The sequence below is a fragment of the Doryrhamphus excisus genome, linkage group LG7, assembly GCF_037039965.1.
Source record: "Doryrhamphus excisus strain RoL-2023G ecotype Guam linkage group LG7, RoL_Dexc_Guam_v1.1, whole genome shotgun sequence".
Lineage (NCBI taxonomy): Eukaryota > Metazoa > Chordata > Actinopteri > Syngnathiformes > Syngnathidae > Doryrhamphus > Doryrhamphus excisus.
This window is the reverse complement of record NC_136363.1, coordinates 1,668,995-1,686,985: the sequence shown is the minus strand read 5'-3', so window position 1 is coordinate 1,686,985 and position 17,991 is coordinate 1,668,995. Positions and strand designations below refer to the sequence as shown.

The window sequence follows — 17,991 nt, the reverse complement described above, 5'->3', positions numbered from 1 at the left end:
TTTTTTTCCAAAACGGGAAAAGTATTTGCACTGTCACGGACGAGGTTGCAGCACGCCGCACATCCCGGAGCCCACGCGGGGGTAGCGGGGTGGGGGGGCGATGGAAAAGTCACACCTTTCAAAGTGTTTTTTTTTTTTTGTTAGCCCGCTAGCTAACTCCTGTCGACCGTGCATGCACGTATTTTATACAAAAACACAAGAAAAGAGATAAAAAAAACAAAGTTTATGGTAAGAAAGTTACTTTCAAAATCCTATTGACAGCTTTAAAGCACCACCTGACACACACACACCTAATACACACCTAATACACACCTAATACACACACACAACCTTCCAAACAGCCAAAGACTTTAGTCACCAAGGACCAAACCCTCGTTTCCACTTTTTATTGATTTTATTCACGCAGCACGCCAAGCAATAATTAGCAACGACTTTCTGTCCAAAAGACTCGACTTCGCTCATCACTCTACACTTTTTCCCCGAAAAAATCATCACTTAGCAAGAAAGTTGGAATATTACGAGAAAAAAGCTCCAAATGTTACCAGGATAAAGTTCAATGTGTTCAAAAATGTTAAAAAAAAAATATTTTTAGCGTAAAAATGTCAGATTGTTGCTAACAGGCGGACATTTTTGTCCACAAATATGGCCACACTTTTTTTTTTCCAACATTGTAAAAATATTTTTCCTGGAAAATCACACCTGGAATTCTGTGGGGAAGTACGAGGTATCGCATTATGGGATATCGAAGCAGCTAGTTCAGGTTTTACTCGCCCGTGTGACCGGTGTCAGAATTGGGGAGACCTCAGGGAAGACCCAGGACACGTTGGATAGACCATGCCTCTTAACTGGTCTGGGATCTGCCAGGAGGAGCTGGACAAAGTAGGAGGGAATATTCTTTTTTTTCCTGGAAAATAACATTTCCATAAAAAAAAATGTTATGAAGTTTTTTTGTACTATTACAATCTTTTTCCCGCAAAATTTTTTTTTTTTTACTTTTTGTCGTCATGACATTTTTTTTTACAAAAGACTTAATTCTCATCAAATTCTCTCTTTCATAACAAAAACGTAAAAAATCTGCTAAAAATCCAACTTTATTCTCGTAATATTGTGACTTTTTTAATTTAAGTTTTTATTTTTTTTTCCAAACATGGGGATTTGTTAGACCACTGAAGCCACATTTACCTGACACACACACACACACACACACACCTTGGTGCTACCACACACACACACACACACACACAGCATGCATGCGCTAAAAACAAACGGTGACCTCAGAGAAGAAGCGTTTGGCTCCAAAGTGAGGAGAGAAAAAAGTGAAGGAAGGCGTTGACACCCGAGTGCGACTCCTCGCAGGCTAGCTGTGAAAAACACCACAGCCAAGCTGTTTGTTGTCACGTTGTCATGGTGACAAGTGCTACTTTTATGCTTTCCTAGAGGCTGGGTGTTTGCAGCTGCGGCTGTAGGCAACCTCCCGAAGGCGTGGGTTGAAAATACAAACAAATGGTTCTCATTCACGACAGAATATTAGGGCCACGTTGAGAAAAACACAGCTGAGATTTCAAGAAAAACGTTCGTAAATGGAAAAGAAAAACAACAACAACAACAAATTTACAAGATAAAATCTGTATATTGAAGAGAAAAAAATTGGAAATTTTAAAGAAAAAAAATTGTACATTTTGGAGAAAAAAATTCTCATAAATTTACAAGAATAGAAATGATTATGACTTTATTCTCATAAATTTACGATTAAAAAGTTCAAAAATATACTAGAAAACTCAGTCATTGACAAGAAAAAATCTGATATTTCCAAGAAAAAAGTCAGAATTTTCAAAGAATACAAGTTATGACTTTATTCCTGTAAATTTACAAGAAAGAGTTCAAAAATTTACTACAAAAGTCATATGTTTACGAGAAAAAAAGTCATAAATTTACAAGAATAGAAGTTGTAAATTTATGGGAATAAAGTTGGACACTTTTGTTGGACAAAAGAATTCATAAATTTACAAGAATAGAAGTTATTACGACTTTTTTCCATGAAATTTACGAGAAAAACATCAAATTTAGTCGAAAAAAACCACAACTTACGTGATGTTGTAATTTTTTTAATTTGTAAATTAAAATTTTTTTCTATTTAAATTTTTTTTATTTTTTAAATTAAATTTGTCAGAGAAAACACTTTACAAGAAAACTGTCATAAATTGACGAGAAAAAAGTAAAACAAAGAGTAAAAATGTACAAAAAATGTACCAGGATAGAAAAAATATATTTCCAAGAAAAAATTTGCACATTTCTGAAATAAAAACATCATACATTTACAAGAATAGAAGTTATTACAACTTTTTTCCATGAAATTTACGAGAAAAACATCAAATTTAGTCGAAAAAAATCACAACTTACGTGATGTTGTAAATTTTTTAATTTGTAAATTAAAAGTTTTTTCAATTAAAATTTTTTTTATTTTTTAAATTAAACAAATTTGTCAGAGAAAACACTTTACAAGAAAACTGTCATAAATTGATGAGAAAAAAATAAAACAAAGAGTAAAAATGTACAAAAAAAGGTACCAGGATAGAAAAAATAAATTTCCAAGAAAAAATTTGCACATTTCTGAAATAAAAACATCATACATTTACAAGAATAGAAGTTATTACAACTTTTTTCCATGAAATTTACGAGAAAAACATCAAATTTAGTCGAAAAAAATCACAACTTATGTGATGTTGTACATTTTTTAATTTGTAAATTAAAATTTTTTTCAATTTAAATTTTTTCTATTTTTTAAATTAAACAAATTTGTCAGAGAAAACACTTTACAAGAAAACTGTCATAAATTGATGAGAAAAAAGTAAAACAAAGAGTAAAAATTTACAAAAAAATGTACCAGGATAGAAAAAATAGAGAAAAAAATCATAACTTCCAACTTAGGTGTGGAAGTGGTAAATTTAAAATGAAAGTACGAGCATAAAAGTGCTAACGTAGCTGTGATGGCATCCGAGGGAGCTCTTCAGGGAGGCTTCAGGCAAGCTTTTATTTGTGAGGTGGCAGCAAAACAGCCGTTGAGCTGAAACAGATTAGCATGAGTTAGCATCATCTACTAAGGCCCCCCCCCTTTCTCATAGCTGTCTCAGACAATGCCTGAAACGTTAGGAGTTTTATTCTCAGAAATGTAAAAATCTACGACTTTTATTCTTCAAATCTCCGATCGTTTTTTTCCCAAACGTGGCCTTTATAGTCCGTGGTACTGACTCTACCTCTTCCGGTGGCGGCCGGCGTTGGTTCCGGTTTTCGTGGACAAAAAAAAAAAAAAAAAAAGGAAACCACAAACAAACCAAACAAGAGAAGAGGAAAAGTTGAAAATCCCAAAGTGGAAGCTCATACAGCTGCGCTAAACCATATCACCGCTACATGCTAACAATGCAGACCTCAGACGGCAGGGGTGTCCAAGCTGCGGCTCGGGGGCCCTTTGTGGGCCTTCTGGGGGCCACTGCATCTTTTTTTTTTTTTTTTTTTTTTTTTTTTTTCATTGTCAAAAAGTACAAAAAATGAATTATCAAGGGACTAAAAAGACTTTTGAATTTTTTGAAATTTAAAAAAACTTTTTTTCATTTTTAGCTTGGATTCCAAACTAGAAATATGAAAGCGGTCATCTTTTTAGGATTCTTTTTTTTTTTTGTTAAGGAAAAAGTTTGGACACCCCTGTGACGGGAAAAACAGCTAAAGTCAATAAAAGAAAAATCCTCTTTGTTTTGTAAAGACACTTCCTGTTGAAACGTCGACTCAATCGGTCAAAGGATGAAGATTTTTTTTTTTCGGGGAATTTTTTTTTTTCGGGGAGTGTTTTTTTTTTTTTTTTTTTTCCCCCGATTTTCTTCTTTGACTTGTCGCGTTGTGGCAGAAAAAGAGGAAAGTTTGTTGTGCAATAGGAAATGTTGTTTTGAAGGAGCTCCTCCATCGTTTCACGTCCGAACTCTGCTTCTTTTTTTTTTTTTTTTTCATTTTTCATTGAATGAATTTTTAATAACATGATGATGATGATGATGATGATGATAAAGTCAAGTGTCTGTCAGTCTGTGAAAGTTTGCAGTATCATTCTGGTATTGATGTTCTCTTTACGCTGTAATAAATATCTTATTACCTGAATCCTTGGGTTTAAAATGCATTATTTTCACTTCCTGATTTTTTTTTTTTTAGGGGGGGGGTGAGGAAAGGGTCCTTAGGGGGTCTGCTGAGGAAGAAGATTTATTGGCGTCTCTTTTCTTCTTCTTTAATTTAGCAATCAATAGAAGTCGTTTGTCTGCCTCGCTCCATACTGCATCCATCATCATCATCATCATCATCTTCCTTCATCCGTGCCGATGCTTGGCGATCAACCAAGCGAGCAAATGCTCATCAATTTCACGAAAAATCATAGCATCTTCCGCAAATACGTGTTATTACAATAATTATATTGTAATAATATATGATAATATTCTATCATTTCATTCAATTGTACAAAATAATTTTCCATGATTAGCAGTAATTATATTTAAATCAGACAAGAAATAAAAGAACCGCAATGACATCATCAAAAAATATATGTACTTCATAGAACAATATGAATCGTCGCTATATTGTTCTATATTAGAATCATATCAGTGTCATGATATTACTTCAACCATCATTACATAAAATGTGAGGGAACATTTTTCATTTATTTTATTTTAATTTGGGTATTTTTCTGATCTCTAAATTTTCATTTTAATCAATTTTAATTGGAGTTTTTAATCACTATTGGTGATTTTAACTTCTATTTTAGTTTTAGTATTTTTTTAAATTTTATTTTTAATTTTAATAATATTTTTAAATTTTAATTTGTGTGATAATACTGTGAATTTGAACACACCCTCGGGGGTGAGGGAACATTTTTCATTTATTTTATTTTAATTTGGGTATTTTTCTGATCTCTAAATTTTCATTTTAATCAATTTTAATTGGAGTTTTTAATCACTATTGGTTATTTTAACTTCTATTTTAGTTTTAGTATTTTTTTAAATTTTATTTTTAATTTTAATAATATTTTTAAATTTTAATTTGAGTAATTTGTGTGATAATACTGTGAATTCGAACACACCCTCGGGGGTGAGGGAACATTTTTCATTTATTTTACTTTAATTTTGGTATTTTTCTGATCTCTAAATTTTCATTTTAATCAATTTTTATTGGAGTTTTTAATCACTATTGGTGATTTTAACTTCTATTTTAGTTTTAGTATTTTTTTAATTTTTATTTTTAATTTTAATAATATTTTTTAATTTTAATTTGAGTAATTTGTGTGATAATACTGTGAATTTGAACACACCCTCGGGGGTGAGGGAACATTTTTCATTTACTTTATTTTTATTTTGGTATTTTTCGAATCCCTAAATTTTCATTTTAATCAATTTTAATTGTAGTATTTTAATCACTATTGGTGATTTTAACTTCTATTTTAGTTTTTTGGTTTTTTTAAATTTTATTGCATTTTTAATTTTAATTAATAATAATTTGTAATTTGTGTGATAATACTGTGAATTTGGTCACACCCTCGGGGGTCCATACTGGAAGCACGAAATCCAAAGAAATACAGCTGAATGGGTGCAGGTTATGGAAGATCTAGAAAGCTTTCTGTGCGGGTTATTGTGTGTAGCTGCTCTATAGGAGTCCTTAGCTCAATACAAGAGCCAAAAAAAAATGAGCATAATTTGTCCCCTTAACGTTTTTTAATTTCCCCCATCCTTCCACGAAAGTGTTGCGTTCAAGGCGGAGGACACGCTAAGCTAGCAGCCGCCGACGTGAGCAGACGGTTTGATAGCCTAGCAGGAGCTAGCAGACACTCAAAAGGCTTCCGGTAATGAAGTCAAGGTGCCTTCGCTCTCATCCTTGCCCGGAGATAAATGAGAATTCACACTGCCGACACTTTATTCATCTTTACTCACCCCCCCCCCTCTCGCCCCCCCCCCTCCCCATGTGAGACAGACTTCCTGCAACAGCAGTAATGATATCACAGCCTCACAATGCCTCATTAGCATATGCTGCGGTATACATGCCAGCAATTTACAACTTCCCATCCGTATGGCATCTCCTCCGAGGAATGCCACCCCCTCGTTTGCGCACGTCAATCAAGCCGCGCACGCTCCTTTTTCCAAATAGTCGCAATCATACGGGGACGTCTTCCTGCCACAAAGCGGGCATATGGCGTGCGAAACAAAAGGGGGACGCCACAATAGGGAGGCCTGCGCTTGCTAATGAGAGCTCAATGCAGAAGCTCATTGGAAAAACGGCGGCTTTTTCCCGCGCCAGCTTCCCATGCGAAGGAATGCTCACGTAGTCCGCTTTGTGATGCACTTTGACACGCGTACGACTCTACCGCATCGTACTGGCAAATGCTGGCTAGATTTGGAGACTCCGAAGGGGCTGAAGAAGACCTCCAAGTTTTGAAAGTGGCGTTCCACAAGGGTCTTTACTTTGCCCCTTACGTTACAAATTATCAAAGCTTTTCTATTGAATATAATTAGATAGTGCAGTTGTACATCATGAAGTATACGTCTGTCAGTAAATGGCAGTAAAGTTATATATTTACAAGTAAAATTCTTATGTCATGATGACAAACGAGTAGTCATATTTTTCAAAAATGTTATTATTTTTCAAGCAAATTTTTTTTAAATGTTAATACTATGGAAAAAAAAGTCCCCCCAAAAATCATAATATCATGAAAAAAGTCAATATTAAAATATGGAATTATGTCAGGACAACAAAGCAATTGTAATTTTTTCCAAGAATAAAATGTTGATATTATGAAATGAAAAAGTAAAAAAAAATCACAATATTGTCCCCAAAAAGTGATAAAATTGTGTTTTTACAAGATTTTTTTCAGTAAAAAAAACATTAATATTAAGAAAAAAGTCCCCCCAAATAGGTAATATTATGAAAAAAGGTGATAATATGATAATAAAGAAAAAAATCTCATGTCCTGATGACAAAATGCAGTCCTATTTTTCAAATACGTCATTATTTTCCACCAAAAAATGCTATTGTGTCATACTACGAAAAAAGTGACAATATGAGAAGAATGTTGTATTTTTACAAAATTGTTATGATGACAAATAGTCATATTTTTCTAAAAAAAAAAAAAATATTTTCCAAGGAAAAAAGTACAATTAATACTATAAAAAAGTCAAAATATGAAGAAAATATAGTTGTATTTTTACAATAAAAATTGTTAAAAATAGTTGTCATATTTTTTAAAATTGCAATTATTTTCCATGGTGAAAATTACATTTTTATAGTAAAAAAATTTTTTTTAATTATTCTAGTAAAAAAAAAAAAGGCACCCAGAAAAACATAAAACATAAAAAAATGTTTTGCATTTTTAGAAGAAAAAATTCTGTCATGATGACATTAAATATTTTTCATGTTTTTAAAAAACCTCACTATCTTCCAGGAAAGAAATGTTATTATTATGGAAGAAAAAGTCCAAACTGAATGAGACTAAAGATTCATTTTTCCAAAAATAAAAATGTTGATGTTGTGATTAAGTAGTTTTCAAAAACAGAATTATTTTCCAGAAAATGTTAATGCTCTGAAAAAAAGTTTTAAAAAATTGTGACTATGACGAGAATAAAGTTGCATCCTTCGGAGAGAAGTTTTATTTTGGAGGCAGGCTGTTCCCCGAAGCAGGCAGGAAGTGGGCAGGAAGTGGGCAGGTCAGTCAGTAGTTTGGGATAAAGGTGATGGATGACCGCAGGGAGAAAGCGGCTCGATATCAGCTTGACAGGAAATCTTAAAGAATGAGATGATGAAAAATGTCATGCAGTAGTTTGCCCCCCCCCCCCCCCCCCCCCCAACCCCCAAACCCCCCAGAAAATGATGGAGTACACCTAAAGTCCATTCCTCTCTCTCTCTCCCTCATCACCGCCTTCCATTTGCGCCCCCACACCATTTGGAAATTGATTGAAACAAAATGTCACAATTATGCCCCGTAGCTCGCCGCTTCAATTATTCATCAATTAGAGGCCGAGCCTTTTTTTTTCTTTTCTTACCCCCCCCACAACCCAACCCCCACCCTCCATCACTCTCTCCTCCGATCTGATTTTTCATTCAGTTTGCTGGATGTATGGCTCCCCTGCTGTTAACCAGTCCAAAGTCATTAGTTTCTGGCTTTGCAATTAAAGCTGATGTATTATTCATGAGGCCTGCACTCCTCGCTGAAGAAGAAGAAGAAGAAGCAGCAGCAGCAGCAGCAGCTCGGCGATGGAGCGCTGCGAGCTCAAATTCAATTGCGAGGAATGAACTTCTCCATTCCGTCACGCTTATTTGTCGCTCGTCTGAGGACGTCAGGGTTCCACTGATAACAAAAAAACTTTAAAATATTTTTACATCTAAAAGAGAATAAATCCCAGTCTTATCCGCTGAGAAAATTTATATTAATTTAATTAATTATTAATTAATAAATATAAAGAAATAAAATCACTATATTTTTATATACGTATCTGTAATGCTAAATATAAAAACATGTAATAAATGTATGTTTGCTGCCATCTAGTGGTAGAATAGTAAATAGCTTTTGACTCTTTTAGCGACTACCTCCAAGGCGAGTTCACCTATGACGTAGCATCGGGAGCAATTGGTGAAAAAAAACACATAATTAAAATTACATAAACATAGGCAAAGGCAACTATTCTGGAATTTTCAGTATAAATATTATGATTTATGCTAAAAAAAAAACTAAAACAATATTTGAAAACCTGGAGCTCGTAAAAATGTAGTATAGTGCCTATTTGCTGCCATCTTGTGGTAGAAGAGTAACAATACAGCCAGTCGTGCACCAACTGTTGAGCCCAACGCCGGAAGTTACACTTTATAGCTAAATATAGATGTTCAAAAATATATATATTAAGAAAAATAAATACAGTCGTCCATCGTTTATGGCCTGACCGCGATATAGGATGCAACGTTCCGGTAAAGCATAGAAAACCAGTTTATGACTTTAAATGTGCTTTTAATTTTTTAACTCTTTTGCTCCAAGGCCTGAGACGCTGCTAGCGAGCTAGCAAGCTAACCAGTTAGCCTCAAATGTATTTCTTCTTTCTTACGAAGTGACCAAAATATTATATCACTTGTATGGCAATATGTTTTAGATATAAATACCCATATTGTAGCATGATACAGCGATGATTTATTCATTAATTTCTGAGAAAAAAACCACTATATAACGAGGTAGCGATAATCGTACTGTGATATTGAGATGACGTCAACAATAAAGTCAACAGTAAAAAATCCCTGCGTGATCCAAAAATGAAATAAAAATAGGTATGATAAACACAGGATGATTATGATCGTATAATTATACACACAGCCATTAAATTATATTAAAACTTTTCAATTTAAAATCATGATTTATGCGAAAACTTTCATTATATCACATTTTTTTAATTCACTCGTTACAGGACGTTTCGGTGTAATTGCTGCCATCTAGTGGTAGAAAAGTAGTACGACGTAATCCTGCACAAAGGGAGTCCAATGCAAAAAGTGCTTTAAATCGAATTATGGTAAAACAAATATTAGGACCAATAAAGTCCTAATGGGGATGATGAATGAAAGAATACTTTATTTCAGGTTGACATGGAAAATGGCTGCCATTTCCTGCCGTTTGAGTGACAGGACAGCGCTTCCATCCTTTACGCGAGACCACTTCACACGTACGGAACCACAGGATTTTACCACCCACTTTAGCACTGAGCTACATTTGTCTTCTGTTTCATGCTGCTATTTTCTTCTCAGGTGGCGTTGGCGTCGGTGGCCTCCTTGGGCCGCTCCACCGAGTTGTAGTGCTCTCCCAGTCCGAAGGCGTGACGCATGTACCTGCAGCGCCGCAGACAATAACAACACACGTGTGGTTTCCGTGTTGTAGCAATGTAAACACTGAAAGTCTGTTGTGTGCTCTTACACAAGAGTTATGGCGTCGCCGTCGTAGTCCTCCCCGATTTTGATAGTCGGGGAATCGGCCTGGATGACGTCGATTGGCAGCTGAAGAACCTTTGTCAACGCCTGAAGCTGTTTAAGCACAATTCATCGTAATATTACTCGTTTTGTTACCGTATTTTATGTAGTTATTACTGCTGCTGCGCTAAAATAATCATAAATAATCAATTAATAATCATAAATGCAATTATATAATACATTTCTAAAAAGTAGGGTTACCCATACATTTCCAGGGAAAAACCTCAGTGAATTTACTTATATAGTGATTATAAAATAATTACATTTATCTCATTTATATATTCTATTTTAAATGTATATATTTTATAATTTTTTAAAATATATTTTTATATATTTTATAAGCTACAACTTCCTAAAAAACATGCAGCCAATTATTATCATTATAATAATACATTATAATATAATACATTATAAGACTAATAAAATAATACATTATTTGTATACCGATTTTCAGGGTACTCCAAGACTCCAAGTCTTATTATAATAATACATTATTTATAATATAATACATTATAATACTAATCAAATAATATAATACATTATTTGTATACCGCTTTTCAGGGTACTCCAAGACGCTTTACAGTAGAGAAAAAAAATTCTACTATTTATCATTAGTATTTATGTAGGTTTCTTCAAACTTGACTTATTGTAGTGTGATGGCAAAAAAAAATTTTTTTTAGAATTTTTTAGAAAATAATAATGTAAACAATGATACAATTTCCTAAAAATGTCTTAAATTAAATGTCTTTATTATTTTTATTAGAATTATTTTAGAATATAATATGCAATAGCTGAATCCATAAAGAAATGACTTTCCATTCAAAGTTACATTTCAAATACTGCATCATACGCAATAAGGCTAAGTGATATTAGAGTTTTTAGAATGAAATTATTAGTTAATAGTATAAAAATAAAAGTAAAAAAAGTCAATAGTCATGGATCCCAAAGTGCAGAAAAAAATAACAACAGAATAACAGACTCACTTCCAGCTGGCCGCCCCAAGCTGCTGTGTGCTCCACATCACTGCAGTACTTCTCAAATTCATCTACGATATTAAGACGTAGTATTAATATTCACACATAATAAATAAAAGACTGCTAGGTGCATGATGGTACCTGCCGTGTACACGTCCCCAGTGTCGGCGTTGCTAAGGAAAGGCAGGAAGTCATCGGCGTGGCTCCTCATATGCGCCGCCGTGCGACACCGCAGGTCTTTCACGCTCACCTCCGACTGGAACCCAACCATGGTCATAAAATGGCGATGAGATGGTACAAACGTGTCGGCGCGGTACCTCGCATCGTGTCGCCAGCTGATCCTGCACGGCGCGGTACATGCAGTGGCCGTCGGAGGAAATCTCCTTGATTTGAAGACCTCGCTGGGAGAGCTTCTGCGCCAGCTTGAGGCCCTCCTGGTGGCGGACGCCCTGCAGGTTCTCCACCTCGGCTTCGGCGATCCTGCTCTCACGCTCCTTCTCCTGGGCCGCCTTCTTATCCTGGTACAACGCAGCGCAATCAGCAACGTCTTATTCATTCTAGAACTAGAACCTTAAACTCACCCTCCTCTTCTGGGCTTTGGTGACGCGAGGCTGTTTAACTTCTCCTTCCTCCTCCTCCAGCTTCATCGCCTCCATTCCGTTCGTCGCCTCCTCGACCTTCTCAAATCAAAGACGTGTTTCTTGTGAGTCCTAACGGAGAGCGCTGTCGTAAAACCCTGTACCTTTGTGTCTGCCGTCGTTTTGAGCTGCTTCAGTTCCTCGTCGTGTTTCCGGTTGAGGTCAGCCTCCATCTTGGCAATCTCCTCTGTCAGCTGTTTCCTCCTCTTTTTGTCATTTTTGGGAACAGCATTCTTCATACTCTGGATTTTGGCTTAAAAAAACACCATTGACTGCACTGCATCATAATTACAACTGTTTACAACTCGGTTTAGCTTAAAGAACTACAAACTACAACCACAATTGTTGAGTTATTTCAGTAAATCTCAAATTTAAATTATATTTACCTTGCAGGTCCTTCTTCTCTCTACGATGCTGCTTCAGCAAGGTCTCCTCCGGAGTGTCCGCTGCCACCTCCTCCATGTTTAAGACGCTAATTTATATTGTTAATAATAAGACGACATATTATAGTAATTGTAAAAGAATTGATCACATTACTGACAAGAAAGAAGCAGTGAATAAAACGTGTTGTTGTTGTGGCCTCTTCCGGAGGCGCTAGGAGCTTCTTCTTCGCGTGCTAGCAACAGTTAGAGTGATCACAGCGCCTCTGCTGGCCGAAAAATGTATAACACACCAAAAACAATGCTGTTGCAGTAAGCGCAGTTTGATTAAAATCAAAGAATAAAAGAGTGTTTGTAGAAATAAACATAAACCAGCTGATTTTGTGCCAATGTTCGTGTATTTAAAATATAATTTCACTGATTTCTCCTTAACTTGCCTGCCTTAAAGTTTTACCGTACAACAAAGAATACAAGATAAAGTTTTTCAGAATTGAATTGAAACGTCACTGTGGATGACGTCACGTTATGTGACGTTCAGGGCAGGACGGAAAAGCTTGTTTGTGTTTTGATTCCTCCAAAGGGAAGTTGCGAGAAGAAAGGGAGGAGACGTGTCGGGGCCATTGGCCAACAACTACAATTTTACTCCCCACTTCTTTTGCCCGAAATATAAGTAAGGACATAATATCATCCCAGCGGTGACATTCGACACGTTTAAAACGCAACGTCTGACTCTCAGGTAGCGTGACGTCAATCAATAACTTGGTGTTTTCCCAGCTAGCTAGCAAGTTAGCACTGTCGCTAGCCTACTTTGGTGAACGTCGGGTGTTTTGCTGTACTGTTTTGACAAATGCAAATATTCAACAGTATATTCTTATTAGTCAACTACTACGAGTTTCTACTTTTGACAGTTAGCTACGCCTTGTCGCATGTACCCAACCTAGTCGGTGTTGTGCTAACTAGCTTGCAAGCTAACGTAGCTGCCCTTTAGATAACGATTACAAAAACAACACAATATAGCACGCCACACAATAGCTAAGCTATCTTCCCGATTGAGTAGTAAATATTTACCCTTTACTGTATTTGCCAAGGAGGAGGAACTTTTTGGGCACGAAGGCTAAGTCATTATTTGCTAACCACAAGTGAGCTAACTTGCTATATGGACAATAACATTACTATCATTAAAAACAAAGATGGCGCTTTCTTTTAAGGCAAATTAAAGCCAAGTAAATATGTTGCTGATTGTATGAATGGTGTTGCGGTCTTCCTGTGTATGCAGTTTATAATTGCACAGGTTTAAGGTTACTCCATTGTTTTTTTTGTATAATTTGTGGCCAGAACACAAGCCCTTAATCTGTGCAATTGGGGTGACAATGGTGTATATTTGCGGGTGACATAAGCTCCAAGCTAAACGGACCACGACAATGTATGTTATTAGTGTACACATGACAATGGAATAAGTTAACATTCCAGGAGTCACGCTTCAGGCACTCACCACTCGATAAATAGACTTGTGCTTATTTCCTGACAAGCACCGTTTGTTATGTGGGACTTAAACAGCGATTCTGCCTTAAATGGGTGACTAAGCAAGTCATGCAAACACGCTGTACATTTAAACCAGCATCGAAAACAACTGTTTGTGTTTTCACTTCGAATCATTCTGACAATTGCCCGGCCTTTGTCTTGCAGTAAAAAAAGGTGCTGACAGTGAAGCGTCCGAACACAGGCGGGACACCCGAGGGGGGAATCGCACGAGGTCATGGCCAGCAGGGGAGGAGCGACGAGACCCAACGGAGCCAACGGCGGCAACAAGATTTGTCAGTTCAAGCTGGTGCTGCTGGGCGAGTCGGCCGTGGGCAAGTCCAGCTTGGTGCTCCGCTTCGTTAAGGGCCAATTCCATGAATTCCAAGAGAGCACAATAGGAGGTGGGCGGTCTTGGTGCGGTGTTGCGTGAACTGTAATGTTTTTTTTATTTTGTTATTATTGAGAAACTCAACCATCAAAAGTTAAGGGGAGGTTTGGCTGCAGTGTTTCCCACAGGACTGCAATCTATTTGTGGTAGTGACTTGAACAAATCGTGAACGGCCAGAGTCGGTTCGCATTATTGGGAGCTAATTATTTTTTACTCGACTTTTTGACCTTTTGACCAAATTTTTCTGTTTTCTACAATAACATTATATATTTTTGTACTGTTCATTGAGGATTAAATAAATCTATTTCAATATTTGTTTACAGTTGTAATCCACTTTACACATAATTCGGTAATAATTTAATACAACAAAAAATCTGTGGAGCCAAAGGAACTGAAGAACCATCACTAATTTGTGGTGGCATATTTATGACGCATATAATTTTTATGGAGTTTGCTGCTACATGTTTTATCATCTGGCAGAGCAGGGGGTATCCAAACCCCGGTTGGAGTCGAATACATCTCTGTTGACCGAGTACCGTCTTTCTTTCAGCTGCCTTCCTCACTCAGACAGTGTGCCTGGACGACACGACGGTTAAGTTCGAAATATGGGACACGGCCGGCCAGGAGCGCTACCACAGCCTGGCCCCCATGTACTACAGAGGAGCACAGGCCGCCATCGTGGTCTACGACATCACCAACGAGGCACGCCCCCCCCAACTCGGGAGAATCCAGGTATACATGTGTGTGTGCGGTACCACGGAACGCCAACCGTTGTTTTTGCAGGAGTCTTTTGCACGGGCTAAGAACTGGGTGAAGGAGCTGCAGAGACAAGCCAGCCCGCACATAGTCATCGCTCTGTCGGGCAACAAGGCAGACTTGGCCTCCAAGAGAGCCGTCGACTTCCAGGTCGGCACGGAAACCCATATTTTAATACAGCTACTCAGTGATGGTTCACACATGCATCTTAAGTGTGTTACTTTGAACAGGACGCACAATCCTACGCAGACGACAACAGCCTGCTTTTCATGGAGACGTCGGCCAAAACGTCCATGAATGTCAACGAAGTTTTTATGGCCATTGGTGAGTCATTTTGTCACATTTGAAATGAGATTCAGACATGTCGGAATAGTATATTAGCCTTAGTCATCAGTACTGGAATTTACTGCCAACTGTGCTAATGGCCGAGGGTGGTATTGAACCCTGGTCTCCTAGCTGTGCGGTCTGCACGCTAACCACTCGACCGCCGTGCCACCCCAAACAAAATCATTCATTCATTTTCTACCGCTTTTCCTCACGAGGGTCGCAGGGGTGCTGGAGCCTATCCCAGCTGTCTTCAGGCGAGAGGCGGGGTACACCCTGGACTGGTGGCCAGCCAATCACAGGGCACATATAGACAAACAACCATTCACACTCACATTCATACCTATGGACAATTTGGAGTGGCTAATTAACCTAGCATGTTTTTGGAATGTGGGAGGAAACCGGAGTACCCGGAAAAGAAAACCCACGCATGCACGGGGAGAACATGCAAACTCCACACAGAGATGGCCGAGGGTGGTATTGAACCCTGGTCTCCTAGCTGTGCGGTCTGCACGCTAACCACTCGACCGCCGTGCCACCCCAAACAAAATAATTCATTCATTTTCTACCGCTTTTCCTCACGAGGGTTGCGGGGGGTGCTGGAGCCTATCCCAGCTGTCTTCAGGCGAGAGGCGGGGTACACCCCGGACTGGTTGCCAGCCAATCACAGGGCACATATAGACAAACAACCATTCACACTCACATTCATACCTATGGACAATTTGGAGTGGCTAATTAACCTAGCATGTTTTTGGAATGTGGGAGGAAAAACCGGAGTACCCGGAGAAAACCCACACATGCACGGGGAAAACATGCAAAAGGTTGTGCAGGGGCGTCAAACGGCAGAGTGAGCAGAGCAGGACACGGGGATACAAATGTTAGCACCACTAGCATAGCGATGGGATGCAAAAATGCTAACATTATAACAGCGACATCATGCTAGGTTAGCATACTCACTGACGATCAAACTTACAGCTCCATTTTAAGACATGTAGTGAAGCCTGTCATTTTGACTTATGAACACATTTGATATTCATAAACATAACATAAACATAAATATGACAGCATCATTAAAAAGCATCTTTTTGTATAATCTGATATATTTTTATGTCTGCGCAGCCAAGCGATTGCCCAAGACGGAGCCTCAGGTCGCCGGCGCCAACAGCGGTAGGAACCGCGGCGTGGACCTGACGGAGGCCGCCCAGCCCGCCAAGGCCTCCTGCTGCAGTACCTAGGACACTGCCCCCCCCCCCCCCCACACACCACCGCCCTTACCCTTTACCCCGCCACCATCATGCCTCCCCCTCCTCTTCTCTGCCCCCGACCAACCACACACATAGCAGTAACTATTAGGCGGGAGCGACACGAGATAAGCTGATTTGTTTATAATCGCCACATATCACCATGGTAACGTATGCTGACGGCCTCCGGAGCGCCGTCTAGTGGCCAGTGAAAGTGGGGGTCGAGTCCAATTTAGGGTCCCTTTGCATCCATTTCTTATCATTCATTGTGTTAGCAGTGATTGGGAAAACCTAATAAGAGACAAAAGTGCTCCATTTTAGAGGAAGCGCTCACTTCCTGTTTGCGGGATTACTTCCAACTACTGCCTTGCTAACAACTGTGTACCGTTTTCTAATGTCATGTCATTCGTAATCTACAAAGGCGAAATGGTTTAAAAATAGCGCAAAAACATCACTGCCCCCCGGTGGCATCGCGGCATCACTGCAAGGATCAACAACAGCAGCAGAGATCTGTGAACAAAGTTTCATTTCAAATATGAATAACTGCGTGCGTACTCAAAAACATGTGGACTTTGTCTCTGCGGTCACACTTTTGGTCTGGCTGCAGACTTCCTGTTCCTCCTTTGCTGGCTTTGCACACGGAGGCGGCGATATCCTTAAAACGTTGGGGGGGAGTTGCAATACGCAAAAAGGGCGCTTTGTGATTTTGTTCATTGCAATTATCATTAGTCACCTTGATTAGGAAGTGCTTTAGACACACGTGTCCGTTTTTTCTATTTATGTCTTTATGTCGGGACACAAAACACGCAATTCCTTCCCTCCTCATGACATGATTGTACACTTTTTACTCATGCCTTGCACTAATGACTATTGTTATATAACTCGTCATAATCACCGCCAATGTGATATAAATCAATATATATATATAAATAATATACTGTACATAGGGTGTTGTAGTCTTAACCCGTGACTCGTTGAGATAAATCACGTCAAGGAGTGAGGTCATGTGATCATGTCGGTACGGGAGCGCGGTGAGCACGGCGCCTCACGAATCCAAAAACATGCTTTTGTAGGATTTTGGGAAGAGAAATGACAATACGGTGGAAAAGGTGATTGATTTCAGGACTTCAATGAAGACAAAAGGGAGCGATTTAAGGCTCGGAAAAGCAAAGTAGTTACAATATTTTTCACATTTTACCGCATTTCATCATTTCAATTATGACTATAAAATTGAACTACTGAAGTAAATGAACTTTTCATAGATGTTATTCTCATTTCTAGAGCGCCACCCCGCGTGTGTGTGATTCCAGTCCAGCATAGACTCCGGCTCACCCTTTGACCCTAATGAGGACAGGCGCCATAGAAATGAATAGTATGAATAGTACAGTACAAATGATTAAATTCTACATGTATGACATTAACACCGCCTGTTGTTTGTTTAGCAGTGATCTCCTAACATGCTAACATTTAGTTCCTATCATTCCAATGCCTTCTCTCTTTAAAGGTTTCTCCATGGGAGCCACAAATGCAGGATGGTGGGAGCCATAATGAAAAGAGGATGTAAATTGTAGGTTTTTTTTTGTTTTGTTGTTCTCCAGGTAAAAAAAATGAATACAGCTACAAACATTTTACAGTACTGTTATGTATGAAGCTAATAAATACTGTAATACTGTATACTGTAATAGTGGTTGGGTTTTTAACATGTTTAAAGGGTTGCTATCAGATTGACCTTGAAATTGAGATCAGTGG

General features: G+C 38.1%; 2 protein-coding genes across 2 annotated transcripts; one reads left to right on the top strand and one right to left on the bottom strand.

Annotated features, from left to right (window-relative positions):
• Positions 1 to 9,610: 9,610 nt before the first annotated feature.
• otud6b (OTU deubiquitinase 6B) lies at positions 9,611 to 12,248 on the bottom strand. The gene is made up of 8 exons (XM_058047109.2): positions 12,019 to 12,248; positions 11,737 to 11,885; positions 11,576 to 11,671; positions 11,312 to 11,512; positions 11,136 to 11,250; positions 11,004 to 11,065; positions 9,968 to 10,074; positions 9,611 to 9,882 (listed from the first exon to the last, which is right to left on the bottom strand). Exons 1-8 carry the CDS (start codon positions 12,092 to 12,094, stop codon positions 9,798 to 9,800), a joined length of 891 nt encoding a protein of 296 aa, XP_057903092.2. The 5' UTR covers positions 12,095 to 12,248; the 3' UTR covers positions 9,611 to 9,797.
• Positions 12,249 to 12,543: 295 nt separating this feature from the next.
• rab5aa (RAB5A, member RAS oncogene family, a) lies at positions 12,544 to 17,916 on the top strand. Its single transcript, XM_058046769.2, has 6 exons — positions 12,544 to 12,748; positions 13,699 to 13,934; positions 14,472 to 14,623; positions 14,705 to 14,827; positions 14,908 to 15,001; positions 16,121 to 17,916. The coding sequence occupies exons 2-6, from the start codon at positions 13,769 to 13,771 to the stop codon at positions 16,234 to 16,236; spliced, it is 651 nt and encodes a 216-aa protein (XP_057902752.1). The 5' UTR covers positions 12,544 to 12,748; positions 13,699 to 13,768; the 3' UTR covers positions 16,237 to 17,916.
• Positions 17,917 to 17,991: the final 75 nt, after the last annotated feature.